Source organism: Pungitius pungitius, chromosome 1 (genome assembly GCF_949316345.1).
Source record: "Pungitius pungitius chromosome 1, fPunPun2.1, whole genome shotgun sequence".
Taxonomy (NCBI): domain Eukaryota; kingdom Metazoa; phylum Chordata; class Actinopteri; order Perciformes; family Gasterosteidae; genus Pungitius; species Pungitius pungitius.
Window position 1 is genome coordinate 5,263,208 of NC_084900.1, and position 26,763 is coordinate 5,289,970.

The 26,763-nt window shown below is 53.8% G+C and overlaps 3 protein-coding genes across 4 annotated transcripts; all 3 read right to left on the reverse strand.

Moving 5' to 3' along the window:
* Positions 1-100: 100 nt before the first annotated feature.
* neurl4 (neuralized E3 ubiquitin protein ligase 4) lies at positions 101-12,230 on the reverse strand. The gene is given in 36 exon segments (XM_062560857.1): positions 101-394; positions 397-486; positions 489-517; positions 637-748; positions 751-794; positions 882-995; positions 1,109-1,151; positions 1,154-1,252; positions 1,367-1,473; positions 1,731-1,825; positions 1,960-2,139; positions 2,247-2,392; positions 2,395-2,404; positions 2,496-2,663; positions 2,751-2,903; positions 3,017-3,115; positions 3,259-3,477; positions 3,620-3,676; positions 3,679-3,773; positions 3,857-3,985; positions 4,088-4,257; positions 4,512-4,590; positions 4,781-4,857; positions 4,985-5,195; positions 5,271-5,433; positions 5,524-5,609; positions 5,806-5,987; positions 6,095-6,368; positions 6,474-6,546; positions 6,638-6,726; positions 6,826-6,937; positions 7,220-7,701; positions 7,809-7,874; positions 7,939-8,475; positions 8,478-8,496; positions 11,813-12,230. Coding segments are annotated over 36 exon segments (4,857 nt in total). The 5' UTR covers positions 11,978-12,230; the 3' UTR covers positions 101-311.
* Positions 12,231-12,314: 84 nt separating this feature from the next.
* On the reverse strand, positions 12,315-16,108 carry shbg (sex hormone-binding globulin). Of its 2 annotated transcripts, none has more exons than XM_037478737.2 (8): positions 15,838-16,108; positions 15,040-15,137; positions 14,591-14,780; positions 14,312-14,473; positions 13,832-13,988; positions 13,605-13,741; positions 13,227-13,431; positions 12,315-12,969 (listed from the first exon to the last, which is right to left on the reverse strand). In XM_037478737.2, the coding sequence occupies exons 1-8, from the start codon at positions 15,934-15,936 to the stop codon at positions 12,836-12,838; spliced, it is 1,182 nt and encodes a 393-aa protein (XP_037334634.2). In that variant the 5' UTR covers positions 15,937-16,108; the 3' UTR covers positions 12,315-12,835. The 2 variants fall into 2 exon arrangements, with proteins under 2 accessions (XP_037334634.2, XP_037334635.2); XM_037478738.2 differs by having other exon boundaries at positions 15,040-15,134; positions 15,838-16,107.
* A 1,309-nt stretch (positions 16,109-17,417) lies between these two features.
* On the reverse strand, positions 17,418-25,655 carry zbtb4 (zinc finger and BTB domain containing 4). Its single transcript, XM_062566334.1, is given in 7 exon segments — positions 17,418-22,120; positions 22,123-24,144; positions 24,147-24,281; positions 24,284-24,716; positions 24,719-24,772; positions 24,774-24,937; positions 25,403-25,655. Coding segments are annotated over 7 exon segments (4,704 nt in total). The 3' UTR covers positions 17,418-20,477.
* Between the last annotated feature and the right edge of the window lie 1,108 nt (positions 25,656-26,763).

Genomic DNA, 26,763 nt, shown 5'->3' on the forward strand with positions numbered 1-26,763 from the left:
AAAGAAAAACCGTTTTGAGTCGATGAGAAGTTAGTTTAAAAATCGCCCACGAGTGTCCAAAACATAAAGTGCAGGCAGTGTCCGTCGTCCCCCCCCCTCCCCCCTCCCCCTCCCCCCCGGCCTTTAAAAGAGTCCGAGAGCAAACAACACAAAAGAAACCCCCCCAAAAAATAAATCGATGATGCTGAATTGTCAACAATCCACGGTTGAAACAGCTGGATTCCAGAGGAGTCTCTCTCTCAAGGCGGTGGGGGGGGGGGGGTGTGGGGTGGGGGGGGTTGGATTTGGTTGTCGGCCCGTTTGGCTCCGGTTCACTCCACCCGGATGAGCAGTCCGTAGAGGAGCGTGCCGCCCTGCTCCTTCGTCATCCACTCGATCTCCGAGTTGCTGAAGCGGGGTCCAGCGGCTCGCCGCCGCCGCCGAGCGTCTGCGGCCCCGCCTTGTAGGAGCCGGGCCGCACGCACACCTGGAAGCCCACCTGGGCCTGTGGCTGTGGTGGGAACGGGGGTCCCGAAATCTGCTCGCAGAGGGGAGAAGGAGAACAAGTCGGTGCCCGTCAGCTCTCCGGCGTGGCTGATGGGGGGGGGGGGGGAAGGGGGGGAAGGGGGGGTGGGGTGTTGTGGAAGGTGGACTTACTGCACTTTGGGGGCGAAGATCTCCATGCCCGAGTAGCGCATGGTGGGGGAGAGCCGCACCCGGGGAACCTCCCTGCCGGGGGCGCTGTTCTCCTCCGGCTCGCTGTAGCCGTTGGCCCCTCCGCCTTCGCCGGGGTCACCGAGAAGACGGAGGACGTCCTGCGGAGACCAGAGGACACCCAGAGTGAAGCCCGCCGGCCTCTCGAGTCTAAATCGAGCCCCCCCCCCCTCCACCCCCCCCACCTACCGGGCAGCAGCTGGCTGTGGTCCAGCGTGCGGCGCAGCGCTCCGACGCTGGTGCCGTGGTACGCGATGTGCCACTTCTTCAGTGCGTTGGACGCCTCGCAGTGGGGCTTGATCCTGCGCAAAGGGGGGGGGGGGGGGAGACACACCCGTCACAGTGGGGGACGCTGGGCAAATGTTGGGACTAAATCAGTCCACATCCATTTAATATTAGTCGCGACTCGTCTCACCTGAGGGCGAAGCGGCACCATCCGAAGGGCAGGGCGTAGTCCCGGGGGGCTCCCCTCTCTTGTAATACGCCTCGTCGCCCCGGAGCTTGTGGCAGGACTCGCAGTAGCAGAGGTTGTTCTGTGCGTCTTCGTTAAAATAGCCATCTGGTGGGCGGCGGGAGGGGGCGGGACGGGCGGGACGGGACAAAAGGGCATCGCGCTCGTTACAGGATGTGAGAGATCTGAAGAGAAAAGGCAGGAAGGAGAGGAGAGACTCACCTGGTAAAGTGAGCAGGTCCTTGAAGCGGGAGCACAGTGCCTGGTACTCACAGGTCTTGTTGGGGTTGACCTCTGGGGGGGGCGTCCAGCACACACTCTCTTTGATTCTGCAATGACATTTTCATGGTATACTATTCAGTAATGTACTTGGAACATATCACACTACGACATCATTTCTTTTTTTTTTTTAAATGGCACATTGTAATATACTTTTATTCAATTTGTATTGTATGTTATTCTATGAATTCAACACTTCATTTTTAGTACGACTTTTTTCTTATTTTATCTACGACAACATTTTCCTGAGATCTTCAAGGCACCTAGAATGTCATTTTGTAAATTGAATTATGCAGGTAAATTCTTACCATCAACCATGTCCGCCTTTTCCATGTCTCCTTGGCAACGGGTTTCCCCACTCTCCCCGCCCACAGCGGCCACGTTGTTGGTTACTATAGTAACCTGCCATGGAGATACAACATTCATTAGCATACACGCATTCTTGACTTATTAGTCGCTCTGCAGAATCATTTTATTTAAGATTAACCAATTAACCCGCAAAACATCAAAAGGGCGCCTGGGGCTGTAGTTCTGACCTGTTCACACTGGCCGTAGAGGTCGATGAAGGGGTAGCAGGGCGAAGGAATGTCCTGCACCGCCACGCCCTGGTCCATGCCGTTGACGTAGAGGTGGAGACAGCTGTTGGCGTCCACCAGCAGACCCAACACTGTCCCCTCGGGACAAGTGTCCAGATTAGGACCGTAGTTTCCACATATCTAAAAGAGGGAGGAGGACAAAACCATTAGAGGAAAGTTTAGTGAGAGAAGTGAAGATAGAGAGAGAGTGTGTGTGTGTGTGTGTGTGTGTGTGTGTGTGCGCGCACCTTTAAGGAGTTGTGGAAGACCGAGTCTCTCTGCAAGAGCCACGCGGAGCGCTTCAGACAACACGCTGTGGAGGGGAAGTTGAGCCGGTCCGGCGAGTGACCTATGACCCCCAACGACAGCGACGACGTCCACGACGGGTTCAGCCGTCGATCTGAAACTGCCGACAGAAACGGAAAAGGTCACGGCGCGCGGTTTCCGCAGAGCGGGCGCCACGGGGGGGGGGGGCTCGACCACGCGGGCCGCGTTACCTGGAACAGCTGCTGGCGGGCCAGCGGCTGGGCGGTGACCAGCAGGCCCTGGTTGTAGCTGCACACTCGGGCCGCCGTCAGGTTCTGGCTGGACAGCTGGATGTTCTTGCCGTGGTTCTCCAGGAACGCCATGGCGGCCGGCGCCGACGCGCACACCTCGGCCTCCGCCTGCAAACGGGGGACGCCAAGACGTCAGAGTTTCCTCGGTGGGGGGTGGGGGGGGGGGGTTTCATCGGCGCTTTTTCGCCTCTCTACCTCTCTGACGGGGGTGCCGTCCTCCTCTCCTTCGCTGCAGCTGTCCAGGGAGAGCGACGGCGCCTTCACGCTTTCCACGTCCTCCATCGCCGAGGAGCTCACGATGGACACGGCGGTTATCCGCCCGTACAGGTCCAACACGGCGTAAACGTTCTGCGAGGAGCCGGCGAGCGGCGGTGAATTACAGCGTAGGACCAAGTAGCTGTGTGTGTGTGTGTGTGTGTTCATATACACATGTGTATTTGTATGGGTGGGTGTGTGTGTACCTTGGCTACTGCATTCGCCGCAGGTCCCATGTCCTCCCCGTCAATGAAGATGTGCATGGTGTCGTCGCTGCACCTCTTCACACCCACCCGGTTCCCAACCTGAGAAAACAATAATGCAACAATGCAGATAGGAACTACTGGAGTTTCTAGGCTCTTCTTTCGAAAATGAGCCCCGTGGGTCTCATCGAAAGGCGCACGAGTGACTTCACACGGGGAGGGGGGGGAGGCGCGGCGCGGCGTACCGTCAGCCGGTCCAGCGAGCAGCTGTAGTTCTGCCGCTGCAGCACGCCGTTGCGGCGGACCTCGGAGCCGCAGAGCAGCCAGGTGACCTTGGTGCGGAGCTGCGTGAGCGAGGGCGAGAGGCCCGACAGCGGGCACGACGGCAGCTCCGGGGGCGCCAGCGTGGTCAGGCCGACGTGCAGCGAGCCGCACCACTGCTCGTCCACCTCGTCAATCCTCACCTGCGGAGAGAGAGGGAGGGAGGGAGGGAGAGAGAGAAGGGGCGGAGCCAATCGCAGTCAGGGAGGAAAGAAATGCGTATTTCTGGATTCATGCAGAGAACCACGGCGCGCATCATCCTAAAACACGAGCCTCCCCGCTCACCTCGAACAGCTCGTCGGCTTTGAGCTCCTTGGCGCTGAACACGATGCCGTGAGCGTATCGTGAGCGTATCCCCCGACTCGGACGCCCTGGCAGCCGTCGCCGAGCAACACCACATTCTTGCCGTGTTTGCCGTGGAGTCGATGGGCGACGCCGGCTACCGGACACACAGGTGAGGCTTTGAGAATCTAAATCTTTCCTTCTTTAGCCGTTAATTGACCGTAAATTACGGCAGGCTACCTGGCGAGTGGATGGGGAAGCTCTTCTCGGTGATGTTGCTGGTGCAGAGGCTGTTGTCCAGCGGGCCCGAGGAGCTGGTGATGGACACCTGGACGCACTGACCGTACAGGTCGATCACGGCGTACACCTCTGAGAGAGAGAGAGAGAGAGAGAGGAGAAGTATGAGGTCAGCAAGCATTTCACCCCCCCCCCCCCCCCCCCGAGTCTGTCGCGTCTCCCCCTCGTGGTTACCTGGCGGCAGGCCGGTGCAGGCGACGCCTTGGTCCACCCCGTTGATGTAATAATGGAGGTCGCCGGTGGCTGAGCGCATCATGCCGATGCGAGAGCCTGTGGTCAGAGAGTCTAGGTCACAACCGTAGTTGTTGCGCATCGTGTTGCCATCCTGCATGATGGCCGTGCCACTGGGGGGGGGGGGGGGGGGCACACAAAAAGGAGGGTGAAGACAGACAAAAACTTGTTCAAATGATTGTGGAATAAAGACCAAATTACAAAATGATTTAGGCATATGTGGGGAAAATATATTTGCGTTCTCATTTATTCTAATAAAATTGCCTCCCTTTGATTTGATATTTTCTCTCTTGCTGGATGAGAAGCCCTTTTTACATTTTTTGGTGGGAGTTATTTGAACGTGAAAGGAAAAAGCGTAACGTTGTACCTCAGCATCCAAGTGTCATAGTCGATATCAGTCATTGTGTTGGGAAACTCAAGCTCATCTGGCCTGATGGCTGTCACTCCTGGACACAGAGGGGGGAGGAGAAAATCTGTGGTGATTACACATGAAATATATTTACAAAAGAGATAAATGTTAGGACACACACACACACTCAGCAGCATTTTGTTGTTATTTTTGCTATTTGACTTATTCATATATGAAAAAAAGTACGAGGCTAGAAAAGCAGAGTTGACCCAATAGAAACATTTCACCTGCTTCAATGGAACCCGACCAGCGGTCCACCATCTTCTGAATGACGATTTCAAAGAGCTCTCCATCTCGAAGGCACCTGACGGGGAAAGGAGGCGAGTCAACACACGAGCCAGCTCCATCGGCAACGAAAACGCCGCTTTGGTGTTCGTTTAAATTCAACTTTTACCCGCCGCGAGGTGATTGGCTGTGTGCCGCTCGCTCACCTGTTGGAGATGACGATGGCGTCGTTGAACTCGCTGCGGCAGTTCTGCCGCAGGGCGGTGCGCCCCCCGTTGGTGATGACGGCGTTGGTGCCGTGCAGGTGGTGGAAGCGCAGGTCGTTGGTCGCGCCGCCCCCCCCCACCGAGCAGGGGCTCCCGGGGGACGTGGCCGTGGGGCCGTCTGAGCCGTCCTCGGGGAGAGGCAGGAGGTCCACTAAAGACGGAAAAACAAAGTTAAATCTCAGTCGTTGTTCCATTTTTTTGTTTGTCCCCCCCCCGCGTCTCTCACCCATGTCGTCCATGATGGTGGCCTGCGCGGCCTGGCCGTAGAGGTCCACCACGGCGTAGACGCTGGGGGGGACGTTCCAGGCCGCCGGGCCCTGAGCCACGCCGTTTACAAAGAAGTGGAGGCTGCCGTCCTCTTTCCGCACCACACCTACTGTGTCGCCCGCCTGCGGGGGGGGGGGGGGGGGGGGGAGACAAGGTCAGTCAGAAGGTTTGACGGGTACGACAAAAAAAAAAAACACACAAACGTCACCCACTTTGAGCCGGTCCAGGTTGTGGCCGTACTCGTCCAGTATTGTCGTTCCGTTGTGCATCACACCGTTCCCCGTCATCATCCACGTGCCTGCAGGACGAGAGGAACAGAAACACGATGGCGGTTGTTGTGGCGGCGCCTCTACTGCATGCTGTCATAGACTCCTCCCCCCCCCCCCCCCCCCCCCCACACTCGGCAGAGCAATGCGGCTACGCAACCTTCCCCCGCCAGGCGCCTCAGAGAAGACGCAGAGGAAACGAAGCTCGATGGTTCCGCGGTACGTTACCCGAGCGCAGGTTGGTCATGGTGGAGGGCAGCTGCAGGTACGCCGGGTTGTGCGTCGTGACGCCGATCTCGATGGAACCCGCCCACTTGTCCACCATCTTGTCGATGCGGACCTGGAACACCTCGTTGGAGCGCAGCGGCCGGCCGCTCAGCACCACGCCGTGGTTGAAGTCGTCCGTCGCACTGGGAAGCGGTTTATTATTATTAACTTAAGAAAAATTAGAGCGTACAGCGCTAAAAGCTGCAGTTGCGCGCCTTAATAAGGTAGAAGCGGGGGGGGTTGAACTCACTGCGGCCGCAGTGCTGTCCTGCCCTCGCTGATGATGGCGGCCTTCTGGCCGCAGTTGCTGTGGAAGAGCAGCCGGTCGGGCCCCTCCGAGTCCGGCGTGAGGGAGAGGGCCGCCCGGGGCCGCCCCACATCCGGCGACAGGGCTCTCATGATGGCGTTGTTGCGCCTGAGGCGCTCGCTGTGGTTGTGGTTGTGCACTATGGTGACCTTGACCGCCATGCCGTAGAGGTCGACCACGCCGTAGACCACGCCCGGCGTCTGGGCCGCCGCGACACCTGGCGGGGGCGGGGGCGGGAAACCGCAAACGGCAATTGAACAAAAAAATCCCCCCCAAAACATCCTCACGTGGCGAGAGAGTCCAGAACCTGGACGTTCCTCACCTTGGTCGATGCCGTTGATGTAGAAGTGCAGCGCTCCGCTGGCCTTGCGCATCAGGCCTATGTGGTCTCCCTCCTGCAGGGTGGGGAGGGAAGCAGCGGATGGAGGGATCAGAAAGCAGGCGCGGTGCGCGCGAGGCGGCGGGAGACGTGCGTCAACTACGCACCTGAAGTTCATCCAGGCTGAATTCACAGTACTCCCTGCGGGTCCCTTTCCCGTTGGTCAGGATCCCGCAGCCGCTCATCATGATCGTACCTGTCACGCGGGCGGGGGCCGGGATGAACCACGCGTTTGCATTTTCACCAGGAATTTCACGCTTTGATGGTGTGATGCTGTGCCACGTGCGAGTGTTACCTGAGCGCAGATTGGTCATAGTTGCCGGGTAGTCCAGGTTGTTGGGATTGTGGGTGGTCACGCCGATCTCTATTGAGCCGGACCACTTGTCCACCAGCTTATCAATGCGGATCTGAGAGAATAAAACACATTTTACACTGAATTTTTATTATTGAAAATTCATTGTATTTGACCCGATATATTAAACAGTATCCTGGAATTTTACTTTTTTCCATTCTTTGTGCCTGCGTGACCAACATAACCACAAACCCTCACATGTGTAAATGCTGTTGTGATTGACACTAAATCAGTGGCGGTAAATCAAGAAAAAGAAAAGTACAATCATAATGACAAAAGAAAAAAAGCAACTCTTGTTCTAAATGTCTGAGCACCGAGGGGCGGGACTTGTAAACACCTCGAACATCTCGTTGTGTCGCAGCGGCCGGTTGGTCATCACGACGCCGTTGTTGAACTCGTCCAGCGGCCTCCTCCGCTCCGCCGTCTTGTTGTTGTTGCTCAGCTTGATCAGCGTGCCGCACTTCTCGTGGAACAGCAGCGCGTCGTTGGTGGTGGTGGCGCCGGCGCCGGCCGCCAGCCCGACCCCCCCGTTGCCGGCGGGACTGTTGTTGCCGTTTCCGCCGTCTCCTCCTCCTCCTCCTCCTCCACCACCACCCGTGGTCCCTGTTCCACTGTCGCTGTTGACTGCACCCCCTCCGCTGCTGCTGCCCCTGTCGTTCCTGGATGAGGAGTCGGATCCTGGGTTTCCTCCTGCTGCTGCTCCTCCTCCTCCTCCTCCTCCTCCTCCTCCTCCATCATCCCCTCCGCCCTCGTCCTCGGAGCGATAAAAAGACACTATTGCGTTGTTGAACACGTCAAAGAGCTGGTGCTCCGTTAGAACTGAGGAGAGAAGGGAAGAGGTGGTCGATGAGTCCGGAGGGGGGGGGGGGGCGGGGGGGGTCACGTGGCACGCGGCGCATCGGCGGACGCGAGGAGGCTTTTCTCACCCATTTCCGGCTCCAGGTTGTTGGGGAACTTGTCCGGTCGGCTGTGACTGCAACCGAGCTCAGGCACTGCGGGAGAGATCCGATGAGTGAAGCAACAACTGCAGGACCACCAAGAAGAAGAAAACCTTACCTTCATCTCCATTCATCATTCCATTCATTGCTGCGACATTCATCAGGGCCGCGACGCCGCCATCGCCCCGACCCCCACACACCACCACGTCTTCTTCCTCTTCCTCCTCCCCCTCCTCCACCTCCTCTTCCACCCCGTCCGCCTCCTCCTCCTCCTCCTCCTCCTCATCGCCCAGCCCTATTGTCTCTTTCTCCGTCGTGGCGGGCGGCGGCGGCGGCTCGCAGCCCACCACCGTCACCTGAGTGCACTTGCCGTACAGGTCCACCACCGCCCACAGCCTGGGCGGCAGGCCGCTGGCGGCCGCGCCGCAGTCCTGCCCGTTCACCCACAGGTGGAGCTCGCCGCGGGCGCTGCGCTGGATGCCCACGCGGTCGCCCTCGGCCAGCTGGTCCAGGTCGCGGCCGTACTCCTCCAGCACCGAGCGGCCGTCGCGCAGCACCGAGCAGCCCGACACGATCCACGAGCCGCCCTTGAGGCCCGTGGCGCTGCTGGGGAAGTCGAGCGCGGCGGGGTCCAGGGCCGTCACGCCGATCTCCACGAGCCGCTCCACGAGTTCACCTGCGGGGGAGAGGAAAGGGAGGGGGGGGGGAGAGACTGTGAGCTCGTCGTGTGACGTTAGGAAAAGCTGCAGGTAGATGTCTGTGGAGACAAAGTGAGCCTTGTTGTGTGAACCGTCTCGTTATTTTTAGACTCTCTGTCGGCGAACATCGGGCGCGGGGAGCGCTCCTTTGAAAAGGAGGCAGGACAGTGTGAACACACAGAGGAACAAACACAGAGTACGCTGAATGTGGCTGTGTGTCTATGTGGGGGGGGGGGGGGGGGGGGCTCTTAATTCCATGCTTGGTACATTTTTCCATTTATTCAGTTGACAATGAACACAAGAGGGTGTAATCGATGCGTGCCTGATATACACCCCAATATAGGCCGTATCCTTTGTAAAAAAAATCCATTCATTTATCTTAATAAAGTTTTGGAAACGTTACCCAGAGGTGAGAGACTCCTCGGCTCCTCGAGAGGCCCGACGGCTAACGCCCCTATCCGTCTCATCTAAATCACTCGGCTCTCTCCGACCGGGGGGGGGCGCGATGGAAACAAACGGCCAGACGCTGAGCGGGGGGAGGGGACTTGACCTACGTACGCACGGGGCTGCGCTTTTTACCTGCGGGATCTCGCCGCTCTGAGGACCCGGGGGGCGGGACGAGCGTCCCACGGCGAAGCTCCTTTCGTCTCGGCTCGACGTCGGACTCATTTCAGGCAACACGCAGCCTGGGATATCCATTTCTTTTTCGAGGAACTCGGCTCGCAATTAACGTGATACTTTATTGATCCTCCTATTTTTCATGCAGTTTTTGCCTCTTTTTGATGCCGATAACAGAGCGCCGCGTGTCCGCTTGGAGATTCGCAGGCATGAGGCGTTAGAGCCGAACGCAGGGGGGACACACCTCCCTCCCCCGAGGAGAGCAGCGTCCGACAAAACGCCACGCAGTCGGTCCCGCGACGGAAAAGGAGAAAGAAGAAAGGAGAAAGGAATGGGGATCAAGTCAAAAGTAGTGGGAAACTTTTTGTCTCCTTTTCCCTTTGGGTTTTTTTTCACGGCGGCACTCCGCGGGACGGCGGCTAAAGTTGATAGAAATCCTCCCCGGGATGAAGTGACCTTGAGCACATCCGTACCAGCTTCCCCGGTGGGGGGACACACACACACACACGTCTGTCCGCGGCTGCCCTCCGTGCAAAAAGCAATGCTGAAAAGAAGACGGCCCTCCGAAGACAAAGTCATTTTAAAGGCGTGGTACGCTGCGAGGCCTCCTCTCCTCCGTCTGCACCCATGGTGTCTCCCTCTGCCTCTGCCTCGCCGGCAGGTGCTATGTAAGGCAGTGTGCTACCGAAGCCCGGGTATCTGGGTTAACAGATTTAGTAGTAACTCAGCCTGACCGGGTCGCCGTGTGGAGGAGACAGACATCTCTTTGCCTCGCTCGTTCACTTATGTAACGGCAGCCGTGGGTGTCTGCTTCTCTCTCTCTCTCTCTTTCTTTGTCTGTGTCTGTGTCTCTCTCTCTCTCTCTCTGAGGACCAGCAACTACAGGATACATGCATATTATGACCACTTGAAAGCTTTAGAAAAAGTGAATTGCATCAAAAGCACAGCCTGAGAAACCCGGCGAGGTCTGCACAGAGGTGGGGAAAGCTTCTCATCCAGCCAAGCAAATCTCACATTAATAGCTCAATAATTATGATTTTTTTCCCCATTTTCGGCCATTTCATCAACACAACACGAGGCGCATTTTGTTAGAACACCATCTTCGAATGATTTCGTAGACCACAGCTTTATAGAAAAGCCCCAAAAGAACCGACGGCGTCCGACTGTGGCTCTTTCCAACATCCCCTACAGCTCGGCAGGCCCCGGGATGGGCAGTCATGCCCATGCGATTGCTCCGGGATGGGAAAGTATTGATTCTCAAACTGTATGCTGTATGCATGTCATCTCAGAATTTACGAGAGCCTTCCTCGGGGCTAAAAGCACGCGTGCGATGGGTAATCATCGACATACAGCAGGTGCCATTAAACCGATGATCATCTCTACCGATGCTGAAATGCAGCTCGGGCCTCGGAGCGTCGGGTTTTCTTAACACTAACTGTACTGCTCGGCCCCGCCTGCAATCGGTGTGTGTGTGTGTGGGCGCGTGCGTGGCCCACTTGGCACTGGCACGGGCTCAGGAGCTGCCATGTTGTTGACAAACTCCGGTAGGGGGGGGGTGTGGAGAGGCAAAAAGCCATTACCACGGGCAAGCTCTCCCACACAGATAACAGACTAAGTGTAGAGGCATCGGAGCGATACATTGGGGGAAAGTCATTGGAGATCACGGCATTTAGGGCGATGTTAAAGTGACGGGAGCGCTACAAATTTGAGAAAGACGGAAAGAATCAAATTTGTGCTTTTAACACACACAAACCTCACATTACAATTGAACAAATGCACACTCAACTGCAGAGTCGATTACGTTAAGGAATATTTGTTTAGACAGAATAACCATAAAAGTTCTTGTATGGTTTGGGGAAAATAGAAGTAAGAGGGGGACCTTTCCCAGAGGGTCTAATGAGTTCTAAACGACCAGGGGGATAGGAAGAAGCGAATAGCAGGTGGGGGTTGGGGGGTGGTGGGGGTGAATGAGGTGGTCAAACGGGGCGGAGGGGCCAGCAGGGCCGCTCGATCACTGCTGGGGGGACATCTTAAACTGGATAGTACGCGTTGGTGCCAGCTTCGGGTCCACACACAGCAGCGGTATGACCACTGCGGTACGGACAGACTGACAGGCGCCCTACGTCACGGGCTCTTTCTAAACTATAAACTCATCAAGAGCTTTAGTTGAGCTTCAGTGGCACAAATACAAAAAAATAATTAAAAAAACCCAACAGCAAGTCCTTGTCAAGGCACGACAGAGCAGCTCATAAAATGGAATAATTAATTTTTTTTTTAAAAGAGCTAGCACAGGGATAGCCTGAGCTCGCGCCGCTAGCCACTCATTAGCATGGCTAACTGACGGTACCAAGGCAACGCGAGCGGGTTAACGTTAGCCAACTGATCCGTTTAAACGCATCCACGCGCGGGGACGTTCGCTCGCGACAGTCACTGAAACCTCTCGGTGTACGTAGCGCATCCCCCGGAACATCGTCACCGTTGAGCACTGTGAAACGCCCCGGAGGGGAGAAGCCCCCACCACCACCCCCCCCCCCTTTACCGCGGGACGGAGTCGGACTGCCGGCCCGTCCTACGAGCGAGGGCTCCCGCATTCCCGCGGCTCTCATCACCGGCTCAAGGGGGAGTTGGGGTGGGGGGGGGGGGGGAGGCAGCAGCTGCGGGCCTGTTGTTGTTTACCTTTTTGTCAATGCGCACGGTGAAGACATCCCGGTCCCTCAGCGGCTCCTTGCTAAGCACCAGGCCGTGGTTGAACTCCTGGACTGGCTGGTTGCGCCGGGCGGTTCGGTTCGAGTTAGACAGACCGATCAGCTTTCCGCTCCGCGGATGCAGCTCCGCCGCCATCTTCAGTGGGCGGCCGATATTCACGACAGTCGGGATTTGCGACAGTTGCCAGCGTTACGGCAGCCGGGAGGCTACTGTAATCGATACGACTCGCCCGCACCCTGCACCGCGCCCAGTTCCGCGTAAAATGTATTCTACCATAAAGCCTATTTTTGTCTGACTTAATACAACTTCTATTTGAAGCTTAACACGTGTACTATTTAAAGAAAAAATATGATTGGAACACTAACTTTGACTCTTATATGTATCTATAGAAATTGTGGGGTTCGTGTTTTTTAGGCGTGATCAACATGCTCTTCATTGTAACATAATTTAACACAAATTACACTAATACACATTATATAGGTATATTTTTAATCCACATGAGTATTTTGAAATATTATAAAATCTAATTGACGATTAAGATATATATTTGATGACTGTTTGTTGTGATTATTTTTCTTCCTTCCAAGTCTAATCAACTCAAACAATTAATTTACCAGACAAATTAATTACATATCAACTTCGTGACGAATCAATATTATCTCTTGAATCTTCAACAATATATATTATTATACAGTTGATGTAACTAGTATGATATTTAATCCACTAGAGGGTGCAAAATCCATGTCTTAAATCTAAGTGACACACAGACCCCATTCAGTGACTATTAAACCTTAGTTACTATGTGTTTGAATCTCCTTTAAAAGCGCAAAATTTAATTTAATTTAATTTGGTCAAATACCACATTCAACTACAGGTCCACTATTAGCAGATAATCTTTCCTTTCCCAACCTCTTTTTGGTTTTGTTCATGTACCCAAAGGCATCCGCTGCAAACATGGATTCTGCATATTAAAAACATGGGTCGTTTTGTGGTCTATGCAGGGCAGCTGTAAGATGAAATTGACATGTGTTTGACAGCTAAATCCAGGTCCAAATCCCTCCCTTGAACCTGGATCTTCTCTAGACAGCCGGTCAAAAACTGGGAGCCAGCATCGTCCTCTTCCTCACCTGAGAAATTTAAAAGAAAAAAAGGAAACCAGAGTGACCTTCATGCACTTCACCATGCTCGTGTCTTCTGGGACCAAATCTAATTTATTTTGTTATCAATTGTGTTCATTGTGTGTGTTTTTTTTTTAATTAACCCTGCATGCAAATCAAATTCCTCTTCCTGACCAGTAATCTGAGATCTTACATTTGAAGGCATCCAGACTGAATGTACGGACAGACGATTAAATCAAGCGCTTATCATTTGGGTTTAATCTCACCTAGGAGACCTCCGACAGCGAGGCGGCCCTCTTTCCACGTGGTCAAATACCCGGGGTGGCTCACCGGACCGATGGGTAACGTAGTGGTGTTTGATTCGTCTCCATCTCGAAGCACTCGCAGTGAATCCGTCTGAAAGATGATCACCATGGCCTTGAACGTGTCTTTCATGGAGACCTTTTCCTCTCCGACAGTAAGTGTGATTTCCTGCCGATTCGAAGAGGGCGAGAAGGAAAGAAATATGACAACTCGGTGGATGAAGCACCGATGGCCTCCGATCTGTGTGCGACCGCGCTTGTGCAGTGTGCAAGTGTTCGGCTGCACGAGCGGTTCGAACAAAAATAGGAATTGTTAGCAAATTCAGTTTGTCCCGTGCATACCTTTGTGTTATTATTGGCCACCAAAGCGAATAACAGCTTTTGCCCAGAAGCCTTGATGCTAAAAATGGTCCCATCCATCTCGCTGAAATCTCCCCGCAATTCCACCTTGACCCCGAGATCTGCTTCAAATGGGAAAACTGAAGAGGACACACACAAAATTCAATCCGAATACAGACTAAAAGTATACGAGCTTCCATCCGTCTTATTATGAGGAGCAATGTTTGCACCTGAGGTGTTGAAAACGGCAAACCCAGAGCCGGGGAAGTAGCTTCCGGGTTGGATGTTCTGATGGCAGGGCCAGAGCTCCTCCGCTTCCAACTCCCAGGGGATGCTGAGGTTCAGCCAGCTGCCCCCCCGCACGCAGCCGTCCATGTGCGGCTCCAGCTACGGACGACAAAGAATGCGTTTAGCCAAGTGAGTTGTTGTTTGGGTGAGAATTCGTGGGTGTTTTTTCCTTTCATGCACATTGCCACAGTCGTTTTTTTTAAAAATAGGGGCTTTTTGGACTTATCATTTTGGATCGACATTCATTACTAAAAGAGGGAGCGAGGCTGACAATCCTCTCAGCGAACCCCTGTTCTTTTTGAATGTCCCAATTTGAAATGCTCGTTACAGGAAGTAAAAGTAGCAACGCAATGACTTCTGGAATCTATTCAACAGGACGGATGAAAGAAAAATGTCAACCACTGTAAAGTAGCATGCTGCACCTGAACAAACATCTGCTCTTTGTCCATCAGGATCCCGCCAAGGGCCAGGCGAAGTTCACCTGAAAGGATTTCCATTGTCTGCTTGGACTGCATGCCCACCACCATCCTATTGGAGCCATCCACCTCTAGAATCACAAAGGGCTCCTGGTTGCTCACCTCCAGCTTGGTGGCACCCGGGAGCACGAGGAGAAATTCATTATCTACGCGGTGATTATGCTAAATGCTAAATTGCTTCCAGGCCTCGCGGTTTTCGAAGGATGTCGGGACAGCTGCGCTCACCAAGTGCCACTTCCCGTCGTTGAGCTTGGGGCCTCCGGCCACGCTGACCAGGCTTTCTCCTCTGCTGATCTGCATCAGGGGGATGCCGTCTTTCAGGGACAAAATAAACCAGTCCTGCCCGTTTTTGGTGTCTCCGTAGAAAACCGTCCCCTCCGGGTCGAACGTCCGTAGATAAAACGAGGACTTGATGCTGGAGACACAGAACCCAATAGTCATACTCAAAGGGAATGCTGGTCCACAGAAGCAAAAAAAAAAGGGGGACAATTCTCACTATTCTTTTATTAATTTATACTTTCTACAGCTGCATTTTGTCTCATGTCACCCAGAGGTCGTAGAGATCTTCCAGAATTGCTCGTTATACCCCCCCTGGCTTGCTTCCATGTATTCTCCCTGGCCCGTTTTGCCTCATTCATCACATATCTTCAGGTTTGGTCACAGTGCGGCGGTACCTGCGGATCTCATTGAGGTTCACGGCCGTGTGCATCAGCGGCCTCCAGATGTCTCTGTCCTGGCCGAGGTAGACGGTAGCCCCGCCTGATACTTCCTTCTGGGGGGGGGGGGGGCGGGGGCACAATGTCAACATGGAATTGTTGCTTCAACTCTTTTACTTTCCCTCGCACGGGTTTAATATTCATTAAAACCTGCTCTCGTCTGATATCTTGATTGTTTAGTGGTTAAAACCACGGCGGGGGTGGTTTTGATTGAGTTATTGATTCAACCAAAGAACTTAATTATCTTTTTAAAAAAAAAGGAAGTTCCCGTGGTAATAAATGACAAAATCAATGTAGAGTCCCCGAACAAGAGGGCCATATGGCATCCGTCTGCAGCATAGCATTAGAAGATGTCTATCATGAAAGTAAACGTGCAAAAAGTCCTCCAGTGGGGTAAAAGCAGCTGGCGCTGTGGTTATGGCACTGATTCATCCTCCCACATACTGAGCAAAGTCCTAAGTCTAAAAATGTCCAAGGCATCTGGTCTGGGATACCCCTCTTCAACTGGCATCGGAAGTGCATCCAGTAAGTTCATTCGGTTTGTTTGTACAGGTTAGTGTTAGCTTTTATATTACACGTTGGATATCTTCCACCTTTTAATACAGACAAAGCTGTAAAAATGTATCTCAATATTATATAAGAGAAAGTCAGGTATTTTTTAATACTTGAATCCTAATTTTCAAATGAATAAAAACAATTAGACGAAAATTCCAACTATCCCAAGAGTCATGACGGCAGCATGATGGCAGAACATACCTTACCCCCCTCCGCTCCCCACCCGAGGAGAGCGAGGCTCAGCGAGAGCAGCACTCCACCCGCCATCGTCTTACAAAACCCTGGCATCCTCCAGCGCATCGGTCCACGCAGGCCTGCCGCTGTACAGTCTCTCCTCGGCCTTCTGCCTCGTCTGCTAACTCCACGCTGACCTGAGGTGTCAGAGGTGTGACGAGGGAGCAGCGAGGCACTTCTACAGTGGCTGAGGCAGGGGTGTGTGTGTGTGTGTGTGTGTGTGTGTGCGCGCGCGCTGGCACACTGTCCCGGGGTCCAGAGAGCAGATATGCCATAGTCAGCGCAGCTTATCGATCCCCAGCGAGGCAGCGCTTTGCGGCACATCCTCACAAACATGTAGGTGGGCGAAAGACACAGTGGGTAGAGGACGGACATAGAGTGGATTGAACGTTAGGAGTTGTTGTAAGACTAGAACTAATTCAAAATTCAGAAGAATTCTGATAAAGGTTTTTTTATTTTATTATGTGTGCATTACCAACTCACTATAAATCTCCTGCCTGGGCACCGTACCCCGGGTGAGTGACCTTAGCCAGACCAGTGGTGTGTGTGTGTGTGTGTGTGTGTGTGTGTGTGTGTTTACCCATTAAACAGCAACCCTGATTCACCCCGGCTGCTTTATGACTCCGTGTTTGTTGCCGAGTTTCAGAGGAGAGAAAGAGACGAGTGGGGATGTGCTTCCACACCCCCACACCCCCCCCCCCCCCCACCCAAACCCCCTCTTCTGCTGGCAGGATTCCTGTAACCCAGTCTCCTTCCAGGAAGACTGCGATGACATGGGAATACTGGGAAAAGGGCAAAACACGAACACACACAGAAACGAGCAATCAGTGAGCAATCTGTTGTTTGGCTTTTTTTTTAAAGTTAATCGGAGATGTCGAGAGGTGATCGTCATGGTGCAGGCAAATAAACCTTTTCTTTCACACCAGACTTGATGTTTGTCCTCTTAGTAGAAAAAAGCAAGTGGTTGCATTTCATTTAGCCCGGTACGTTTTTTTTTGGGGGGGGGGGGGGGGGGGGGGGGGGTTGCATTGCCTGTTCTCATTAGGTTTTTGACTATAACAAAGCCACTGGTTATATACACTGTGATAAATTTATCCATGTCGTGGCAAAAATTAAAATGTATTATTGGCAAGAGAAGCACTGCACATTAAAATCCAAATATTTTTGATAAATCTATTCAATTACAGAAGTTAATTCATTCATATTTAGTTTTCAATTCATCTCTGACATCATATTTTGAGAGTGCAAAGAGGAGTGAGTCACCACGCCGACAGTTTCTGTTCAAACCACCGAGTGTCACTAGCGGGAAACGTTCTCCATCAACGTGGCTAAGAAACCGGCCTGGTGTCTGCAGAGAGGAAGCAGGGATCAGACCTTCTGTACAAATTCTATTTTATCTATCTAGAATTAAACTAAAGCAGAAATGTGTGCTGTGGATACAGGAAAAATATCAGGAAATTATCAAGATCAACTTTTGAAGATTAATGGAGACGTAACAACGACAAAAAAAAAAAAAAAAAAAAAACATGAGTCCAGACTCGAGTTGATTTCATTGGGTCATCAGGTTAATACTTTATTTTGTTTGATTGCAGCAAAGAGAAAGAAAGGGAGCTGGAAACAAGTGGGGACAGAGAGAGAGAGAGAGAGAAAAAAAGGGAGAATGTTCGAATAAAAGGAGACTACAGATCTGTGGCTACAAGCCTTTGTATCAAATCTAGAGACAAAGTCATCAGGCAACATTAAAACATCTTTTAAAAATAACATTAACATATTTTTGTGGGCTCTATATGGCACAGTATTACCCTAGACATGTACACGATACCAAACCAGTTTAGCCACGTCCCTACGTGATCTATGAACAGCTCCGTAGCAAACAAAGCCGTGATATCCATCTCCAAAGAATTCGGCCATTTACCAATTCGAATTTCTTATGCCATAACAAGGCACCTCAACGGGTGAAATCTGGCAGGTCCACATCTTACTACAGATCAGTACTTAAATATCGAAGCAGAGGCACATTCATATAAACTAAAACATACAGTAAATAGTTGTATATTACCACCAGATTCCAGTCCAGTCACTACAATACGTTGATTTGCATGCTTTTGGTCTGTATGACAACCATGATGGCAAACTATGGCATAAGAAATGCTTCAAAAACCAACAAAATAAAACATGTCCACCTACAAGGAATGGCTTAAGATAGCGAATTGGAGACAGCAGGGCTTTTTTTACACTGAAACTAACCCACAGAAAAGTGTCAAAGAACAAAAAAAAAATAATTAAAAAGGTGGCCCATATACTGCCAAGGTCAGACAGATTTATTTTGGTTTTCATATTCGCGCAGTCACTCACATTTGTACACAAAACACGTACGTCCGCACACACCAAAGGCTCGAGACCGCACCCAAGGGGGTGCTAGTGCACCCCTGCGTTTTATTTTTTTTTACACACCTGCCGGGACCAAAAGGCGCCCCGTCACCATCACACACACACACACACACACATTCGCGCACACACACGCACGCGCACAGTGAAATATGTGTACTTTATTCATAGAAGGTGCAGTGTACGCTAGAGGGAAGAGGGAGAATTAAAAAGCTTCTAAATAGTGACTGTATGGTGTAAATGTGGAAGCTTTTTGGAACTTGTTCCAAACTGTGTTCTATAGTAAATAACAAAAAAAAAAAAAAAAAAATCAGAGATATGGAAGGTGAAGAGAACCAGAAAACATCAAAAAAAAAAAAAAAAAGTAACAAAAGCTGTACGCACGTCGCCGGATTTGCTGAGGATATAAACGGTTAGGAAGCAAGTGTTGCTCATGCTTTGTGGATACAGAACCCAAGATTACTGACATGTTCCTAGGACTACTGTATATATGCATACCAGACGTTATACGGTTCTTTAACAGGTTATTTGTCAAAAAAAAAAAAAAAATAGGAACTGAAAACAACTCTACCGTTAATGCAGTTGTACTTCATTAACCTCATGACTAAATTTACATTCATATTTTTAAGCTTACTCCCCCTTTTCACTGAAGCCATTTCCATCTGGTAAGAGGGCTAAACCACATAAACAACAACATAGTTTAACAAAAACAAAAACACAGGTAACATTACACGTAACAAAAAAAGGCCCCAGGAGTGCACCCGGGGAGTTTGGGCCACCGCTTTGGCTGCTAAGCTCGGCCTTTTCCTACGTCTTGGTAAATGACACGGAGCAGGGGTGGGGGGGGTGGGGGGGAATAATTTGGGCTATTTCAAATGCCCCCCCCCCTCAGCTGGGGAGAAGGACATTTTGTTTTGTTTTTCGTCCCCCAAAGTCATTTCTGTGGGTCCTTTTGACCCCGAGAGTCCAACAGTTTTGTGCCCACATTTGTATTTTCCTATGCAGAAATAACTCAATATCCTGAATCCATTTTTCTATTTCCTTCCTTGCGGTCATTTTTTTTTTTTTTACGCATGGACGAAGGCCTAACAAGTTTTTATTCTTTTCCTCTTCAATGTAAAAGGAAATGAGATGAAAAACGGAAGTGCAATGGTCTACCAGCCTCTATCTCTTACCCAGTGGCCAGCTACATATCCCAAGCAGCTACAAGTGTCCACTACCTTTCTATTTTGTGCACATAAGGTATAAACAATGGTAAATGCTATACAGATCCTACAGTGCCATTCGGCCACAACGCATCCAGGTTAGTCGAAGCTCGGGCGATCCGTCATCGCCAACTGGACTCGCATCCAGCCAAAGCATTTGACTTCTTTAATGATTTGGATATGAGGAATCGCTTCTAAATGCACTTCTACATATTGGCCGACAGCAGCTATTCCTAAACTAGAGTAGGAATGCTGTGCAAGTCTCACACGGAATGAACTGGCCATCACACACTGGCGCGCCCACACACACACACACACACACGTACGCAGTATTACCTGCTTAAGCCCACCTCTGCATGCACAAATCACCGACATACGTGTGCATGTACATGCTCACATACAGCTTTCATGGACAGCAAAACGACAGGGTGCACCTGCGGACTCCCTCGCTCGTACAAAACATGACGCAAGGCTCGATTTGCTTGATGCTCTACCTTCAACTGCATTTTGAGCGAGGGCTCCCCCCCCACCACACAAGCCGGGCCCCCGAAGAGCGTTTAATCCTCGCTATGCGGCGACTATAAAGGGAAGCAGACTGGACTAATTGTTCACGGCACGCACACGCGCACACACACACACACACACCCTGTTAGCGGTTCTTATTCTTATAGATAATATAATGAGTCAGAGAGGAAGATTAATCAAGCTCTAGAACTACGACACACTACGGCTAGAGACAGGAGAGAGAGGGGGGGGGGGGTGGGGGGGAGAAAGAAGGAAGAGAGGGGAGGGCGTGATCTCCCGCTTTCTTTGCTCCTTCTCCTCCCTTCAGCTCCCCACTCCTGATAGAATGCCTGGCTCTGCTCGCTGCTGAGAGGCAGGGGGTACTGTGCGAGTGTACTCGGTGACCCAGTGAGCACCCGCCCCTCCCAGCTCCCATCCCACGGGCCAGGTCGTCGTCCCCCCTCCCCCCCCCCCCCGGTAAAATATATTCCTCAAGAGTGCTTCCGTGTCCTACGGCTTGCCGCTGCTGCTGTCTCGTTTCTTGCCGCCGCCTCCCCCGCCCCCGCCGTAGAGGCTGGGATTGGCCATCAAGTGGTGGGGGGCCGTGCCCATGTACGGCCCGGCTGCGTAGTTGAAGATGGCCGGGAGGAAAGGCAGAGTCTCCACCTTGTCCCTCCCTGGGGCCATCATGTTCAGAGCCACGGGGAGAGCCGCGAGGTTGTAAGGGTAGGCCAGCAGCTGGGGCCCGTACAGCAGCTGGTAAGGGTCCGGGTAAAACGGCAGCTTGGCCAGGTCCCCGCCGTCGGGGACCATCATTTTCCCCAGCGGGCCGAAAGGAAGAGCTCCCGCGGGATAGGAGGACATGAGCAGGTTCTCCTCATGCTTTTTCCCGGAGTGGTAGCCGTCCGGCGAGATGACAGGCGGGGGGTAGTTCTGGGCGTGGTAGCCCACCGGGGTGGGGTTCCGCCGGCGCGAATCCTCCGAAGAAACGGCATCTCGGCGCTCCGGCTCCGGCGGCTGCGGGGGGGCCCGGGGGAGGAGCAGAGCTTGGGCGGAGGGGCGGTCGCCGGCGCCGGCTGCTCCGGTGGGCGGAGGGAGCCTGTCGAGTCCTTGTGAGCCGGAGTGAACCTGGCGGAGGCCCTGAGCTAGGAGGAGGCCAACAGTTGGAGGGGATCGGCAGGGGGATTTGGGAGTGCGCCTGTGTGAGGAGGAGGAGCCGTTCATAGTGGTTTGAGGGGGAATATGGTGGGGGGACGGCACGGGGCTCAAGGGCTCCTCTTTAGGGACCAACAGGGAAATCTGGTCCTGTGGGGTGTGCGCCATGCGACTCATTTGATGGGCCCTCTCCATCTCTTTCTCTCTCTCTTTGGCCACGTCTTTGTCCCTCTCCCTTTCTCTCTGTCTTCCCCGCTCTCTCTCTCTGTGCCTCTCCCTCTCCCTCTCTCTCTCCCGGGCGAGCATAGAGGACATGGTCAGGTCTTGTGCTTCGTTGGGGGAGGGGCTTCTGGACTGAACTCGGAGATCCTGTATTCGGGAGGGCTCCTCGTAGCCCGCGTGCGCGAACACACCGCTCCCACTCAGCCTCTCCCTGTCCATAATGACCCCGTCCCGTTTCACCAACCCCCCCTCGGAGCCGAGAGCCGTTGTCATGGAAACAGGGGGAGCAGCAGTGGTTATCCGGGTCTGTGGCGCCGCGGGCCCACCCGGAGAGGTGTCGGCGGACGCCACGGTGTGCACGGGGCTGGGTATTCTGTGCACCTGGCCGTCGAGGTTCTTTTTGCCCGGGGTGCGGTAGTCCAGGCACTCGGGCCCGTTCATGACGAGCACACTCTGGAGGACAGAGGGTGCGGCGGGCGGGGGTTTGTGTCTGGCCGGCAGCAGGCTAGCCGGACTTTCCGACGGGAGGCGTGTGATCCGCGGGCTGGGCTCCCTCTCCGCGGCCGGGGGCGAGAGCTCGGTCGGTTCGGGGCCGCCACCGGGCCGCGGCCCTTGACGCTCCGCGTCCGCGAGTTCGCCGAGACGGTCGTCACGCCGCTGCGACGCCAAACAGTCGCTGCTGCCGGGGGGGTCCGGTGTCGAGTAGCTGATAACCGAAACCGCGCAGGGAATCGGGCCCTTTTCAGTCTCTAGGTCTCTGCCGACAGTGTTAACAACCATCTGTGCTGTTTTTGGCTCAGAGTCTTTTTCTTCTCTTTCTCTCTCTGGGAACTGCTCAGCTCGTGGCGTCGGACGTGGCGAGTTAGCGCCGAAGAGGTCTTGCACACCTTGTGACACTGCGGGCAGGTGTGTCGGGATAATGCTCTTCTGCTCAGGCGACTTGGACTAGAACTGCACCCCACTGAGGCTACTTGCCCCCCTTTTTCTTCATTAAACTTTACGATATCTGGCACAGATGTATTGACAATCCCTTCAGCTGGATCATTAAGGGCCGCTTTTTGGGGGGCGGAAGGTGCTTCAGTGGGCTTGGGGTGATGGGTTCTCTGGTGGTCTTCCAATTTATCCCTTGAGGGGAAAGTGGCTCGGCAAAACAGACACACAAACTCCAGCAGATGGCTCAGCTCGTGCTTGTCTCGCTTCCTGGGGCTTGAGAACCAGCAGCCACATGTACCGCACTCTGCCGCATTCCCGTTAGTCCAAGGGCGCCTCTTTATTCCCGTAGGGGCCACTGAGGTAGACAGAGGAGGCTTTGGAGAGTGCAGAGGAGGAGGAGGAGGAGGAGTGGGAACCTCGTGACAGATCTCCTTAACTTGTTCTTTTGGGTCTGGTTTTTCTTCCTTCCAAGAGTCAGAGAGATAATCTTTCGTTATCTCCTCTCCCTCGTCCGTGTTAGCAATTGACAGTTTTTCGGCCTCCCCCATCTTTTCGTCCTCTTCTTCATCTTGTGATTTGTCCGTGTCTTTACTCACATAGTTCCTGAGCCTCTGTGTCCTCTTCAACCGGATGGAGCGCTTGAATTTCAGTTTCCTCTGCCAGCTCTTGACCCTCTGCAGATGTGCTTGGGCCTTTCTCTTAGGCTTGTAGGAGTAGTAAGGCCGCCATAAATTATCTTCCGTTTCATGATCACTGTCCTGATCACGCACCTCCCGACGGAAATAGTACCCTCTTACTTCATCAGGGGACTTGGAGGTCTTTTTCCTAACCACCACCTCTTCCTCCTCCTCCTCCTCACAATCTCCTCCTTCCTTTTCGTCTTCTTCAAGGCTGACTCTGCGGTGGAGGCGGTGTTTGTGGTGATGGGAGTGGCGCGTTTCCTTTCCTTCGCGCATGGACGACGCTTCACTTCGTTTGGTTTTGGGTGGAGATAGGCTCTTGTCTCTCCTGAGATCGGTCTCAGAGATACTGCGCTTCACTATGGCCTCCTCACCAATGCGTACAGTGATCTGGCACAGTGGCCCTGCCTCTTTGACCTGTGGTCCTACAGACGCCGACAGCTGCTTTGGGTTTGAGATGTCACTCTTGCTGTGGGATTTACGTGATTTGTGGAATAATCTGCCCGTCTCTTCACTCGGTCTACCTCCCGAGCTCCCCACTGCGGTATCTGAACTGTCCCTTGACCTCTTTCTATGGTTATCTGCACTATCCCTTTGCTTTTTGATTGGCTTGGGAATGCCCTTGTGTAAAGTCTGACAGTTGTCGGGGGATGGACTGCTCATTGGGCTTTTTTCGCTTCCAGAGGTGACCTGGCTGCAATGCACAATGACGGACGACGACACTGCCGTACCGTGAACTATGACGGAGGGTTTCGTATGGCCATAAGTTATTACGGAAGGCATGCTTGGGTCTGCGCCGCTCTTGGGAGTTTTGGTTTTGCTGCTACTTGACATTTTGAAGCTGCCACAGCCTTTACCCTGCTCTGACTCTGGGGCCTCACTCTCGTGCTTTCTAACTTGGGGCGCGTCTGCTCGGGGGAAGGGCATCAGTGTGGAGAGGTCCCCTTGCTCGGCAGAAACGGGGAAGCCATCGGGGAAGTCATCTGGGTCGGGCTTAACGCTCTGAGGGTGGGCCCCACTGATGAGGCTTTGTAGGTCCCCAGGGCCCAGGGGACAGCCCAGGCCAGGCAGGGAGAGGGAAGGTGTCTCAGTTGGCGGGAGCAGCAGGCCATTATGCAGACTGTCACTGTAAGTCTTGTAGGGTCTCTTCTGGGAGCGCATGGGGAGGAGGCGGTATAGTTTCAGGCATTGGCTTTCTGCTTATAGCCCCCGTTAGCTGTCTTTTCGCTGGAGATGAGGCTGGGATTAATCCCGTGAATGGTCTTCTGGTGCGTTTTGAGATTGTAGTAGGTGGCGAAGGCGTCCCAGCAGAAGATGCACTGGAGCGTCGCTCTCCCGTGTGCCACACCTCGTGCTTTGTGCGGTACTCGGCCAGGGCGAAGACCTTGTCGCAGAAGTGGCATGGATATTTGCGGCGCCACGAGTGCACGTTGGAGTGACGCTTCAGGCTGGACAGGGTCATGTAGGAACGTTCACACACAGAGCAAAAGTAAATGATGTAGTAAATGATGTTCCCATCTACCACCTTCACAAAATGGTGCTCGTCGCCCGCCAGCAACTCTGCGGCTGCTGCGTCATCACCTTGGATGCGCGCCAGGAGGCTCCGCGCTTTCTTCCCCGGCCGCACCTTACTCATGTCCGACTGGTCCGACGATCACCCCCCCCTCCACTCTCACACTCGCCCTCTCTCCAGCGGCTCCTCTTTCGGCTGCACGGTGAGCGGGGGGAGGCCCCAGGCTGTTGGAGGGGAGGCCCGGCACCCTGCAGGAGGGCCTCGTGGGACTGCAGTCTCTTGCTGTGGATAAAGACTTTGCCCACAATAGCAGCAGCTGAGGGCGCGGCTGCCGCGGTGCAGCCGCATGTGGACCGTCAGGGAGGAGGCCGAGCTGAAGAGCCGATGGCACACGCCGCATATCAGCTCGGGCTTCAGGCTGTCGGTGGGCGGGTAGGAGGACGAGTGGCGGGGGGCGCGGTGAGACCCTCAGACGGGGGAGGGGGGAGGGGGCGGCAAGGGGGGAGGGAGGTGTAAGGGCGGGCGGGTGAAGACTCGGCCCGTGGGGGGGGTATTCCCACCTTCCCGGCGTGCCTTCCCGTCATTTTCTCCCTCCTCTCGGCACTCCCGCCCCTCTGGAAGGGCGACGCGCCCAGACTGAAGTGGACCTGAGCAGCTTGAGAGGGCGAGGCTGTGCCGTCGGCCACCCTGTGCTTCTCGTCCACACCCGTGCGCCGCCGAAGCAGCCCGCCCGCCGTCCCGCTGGAGGAGCGCTGGGGCGACCTGTGCAATTGAGTCTCCGGATTTGAGTTTGGAGCACTTCAGAGGAGGCGGGGATTTGATATCTTTCCTGCTGAGGGGCAGATGACCGGTCATGGGAGACGAGGAGGAGGAAGGGAGATGAGGACGGAGAGCCGTCGCGCCTCGGGGTGCTTAAACGGTCTGTGCTTAACGTCCATAGTAGCGTCCAGCTTCCACAGCGACCCTCGTCTGAGCTCTTGGAGGATGGCCGCCGTCGGTGCGGGGAAGGGTGAGGACGACGACGAGCCGCGACAGTGGTTTGGAGACGTCAGGGAAGGCCGGGAGTGGGGCGGCACTAAGTGGGAAGCTTAAAGTGATTTTTGCATTTTTGGGTCCGTCGGCAATGTCCTCCAGCCCGTCCTCCGTCATGGCCTCTCCGCGGCCCCCATGCCTTCGGCCCTTCATCTCCAACTGCTCAACTTCCCCTCCCTCCTCCTCCTCCTCTTTCTCTTCCTCAGACCTGAGAGGCCACTCCAAGACGGTGGACTGGTCTGTTTGGCCCTTTTGACCTTGCTTGAGCGGCGGAAATGGACGGGGAGGGTGACGGCGAGGAGGCCCGGGGCCGGTTGAAGGGCGTCTACGGCCACCAATGACAGCGGCGGGGAAGACGGGGGATGACAGACGCTGACTCTGTTGGCACGAGTTCTTAGTCGCACTATGTCTGATATTGCAGAGGGGAGTTAGCCGGCGGCCAGGCGTCGCTCACTTCAGGCGTGACTGAACAAGCCCCGCGTGGAGGGGGTCCCACACCTTCTCACCGGACACCATGACCCAGCACCCGAAATCTGAAAGTGGAAAACCAGAAAGTATACAGTTTCAGCATTCTAAACATCTTATGACAGACACACACACACACACACACACACACACACACACACACACACAAACATTGGAAATTACATCAAGCACAAGAATTAACATCTATATACGCCCCGAAGCTTTTGCATTAACAGCCGTGACGCTGGTGGAACACTTTTGAGAAACGGAAAAGAAAAACTTAACGGCCCCGGCGATGCTGAACTCTGTGAGCTCGGCCAGGAATGGTGAGTGAAAGGAGGGAGAGGGGGGTGGGGGGGGGGGGGGAAGGGGGGGGGTGAAGAGGAATGAATTCTGCGGTCAGTGCTGGTTTAGATTTCAGCGTGCCACAACCGAGCCTTTTGGGAAAGGCATTCCAGAGACCCATCTCGCTGGGCTGTGACACAACATCCCCCCCCCCCCGCCCCGCCTGTGCTTAATTGGAAGGCGTTCAGATTTAATCAAGATTCCCCCTCAGCGTGTTGACTTAGAACCGCGGCCCCAAAGTGCGCACGTAAAAAATAGTCCCATTCTCCCCGCTGTTTGAGCGTTAGCCGCTCCTGGCGTCGGCTGGTATTTGCCGGGCATGACTCTCGCCATTTATTTGTGAAGGCGCAGGCGGGAGGAAGGAAAGAGGGAAAGAGACGGAGGGGGGGGGGGGGGATTGCATGCATGTGCACACAGAGAAAGGGGTGTATTTCAGTCCTCTGCATCCGGT

Coding starts and splice junctions, on each gene's coding strand:
- shbg (XM_037478737.2), bottom strand. CDS start 15,936: ATGCGCTGGAGGATGCCAGGGTTTTGTAAGACGATGGCGGGTGGAGTG. Junction 15,138..15,837: donor GGGGAGCGGAGGGGGGTAAG/GTATGTTCTGCC, acceptor CCCCCCCCCCAG/AAGGAAGTATCAGGCGGGGC. Junction 13,989..14,311: donor AAGAGCAGATGTTTGTTCAG/GTGCAGCATGCT, acceptor TGTCGTCCGTAG/CTGGAGCCGCACATGGACGG.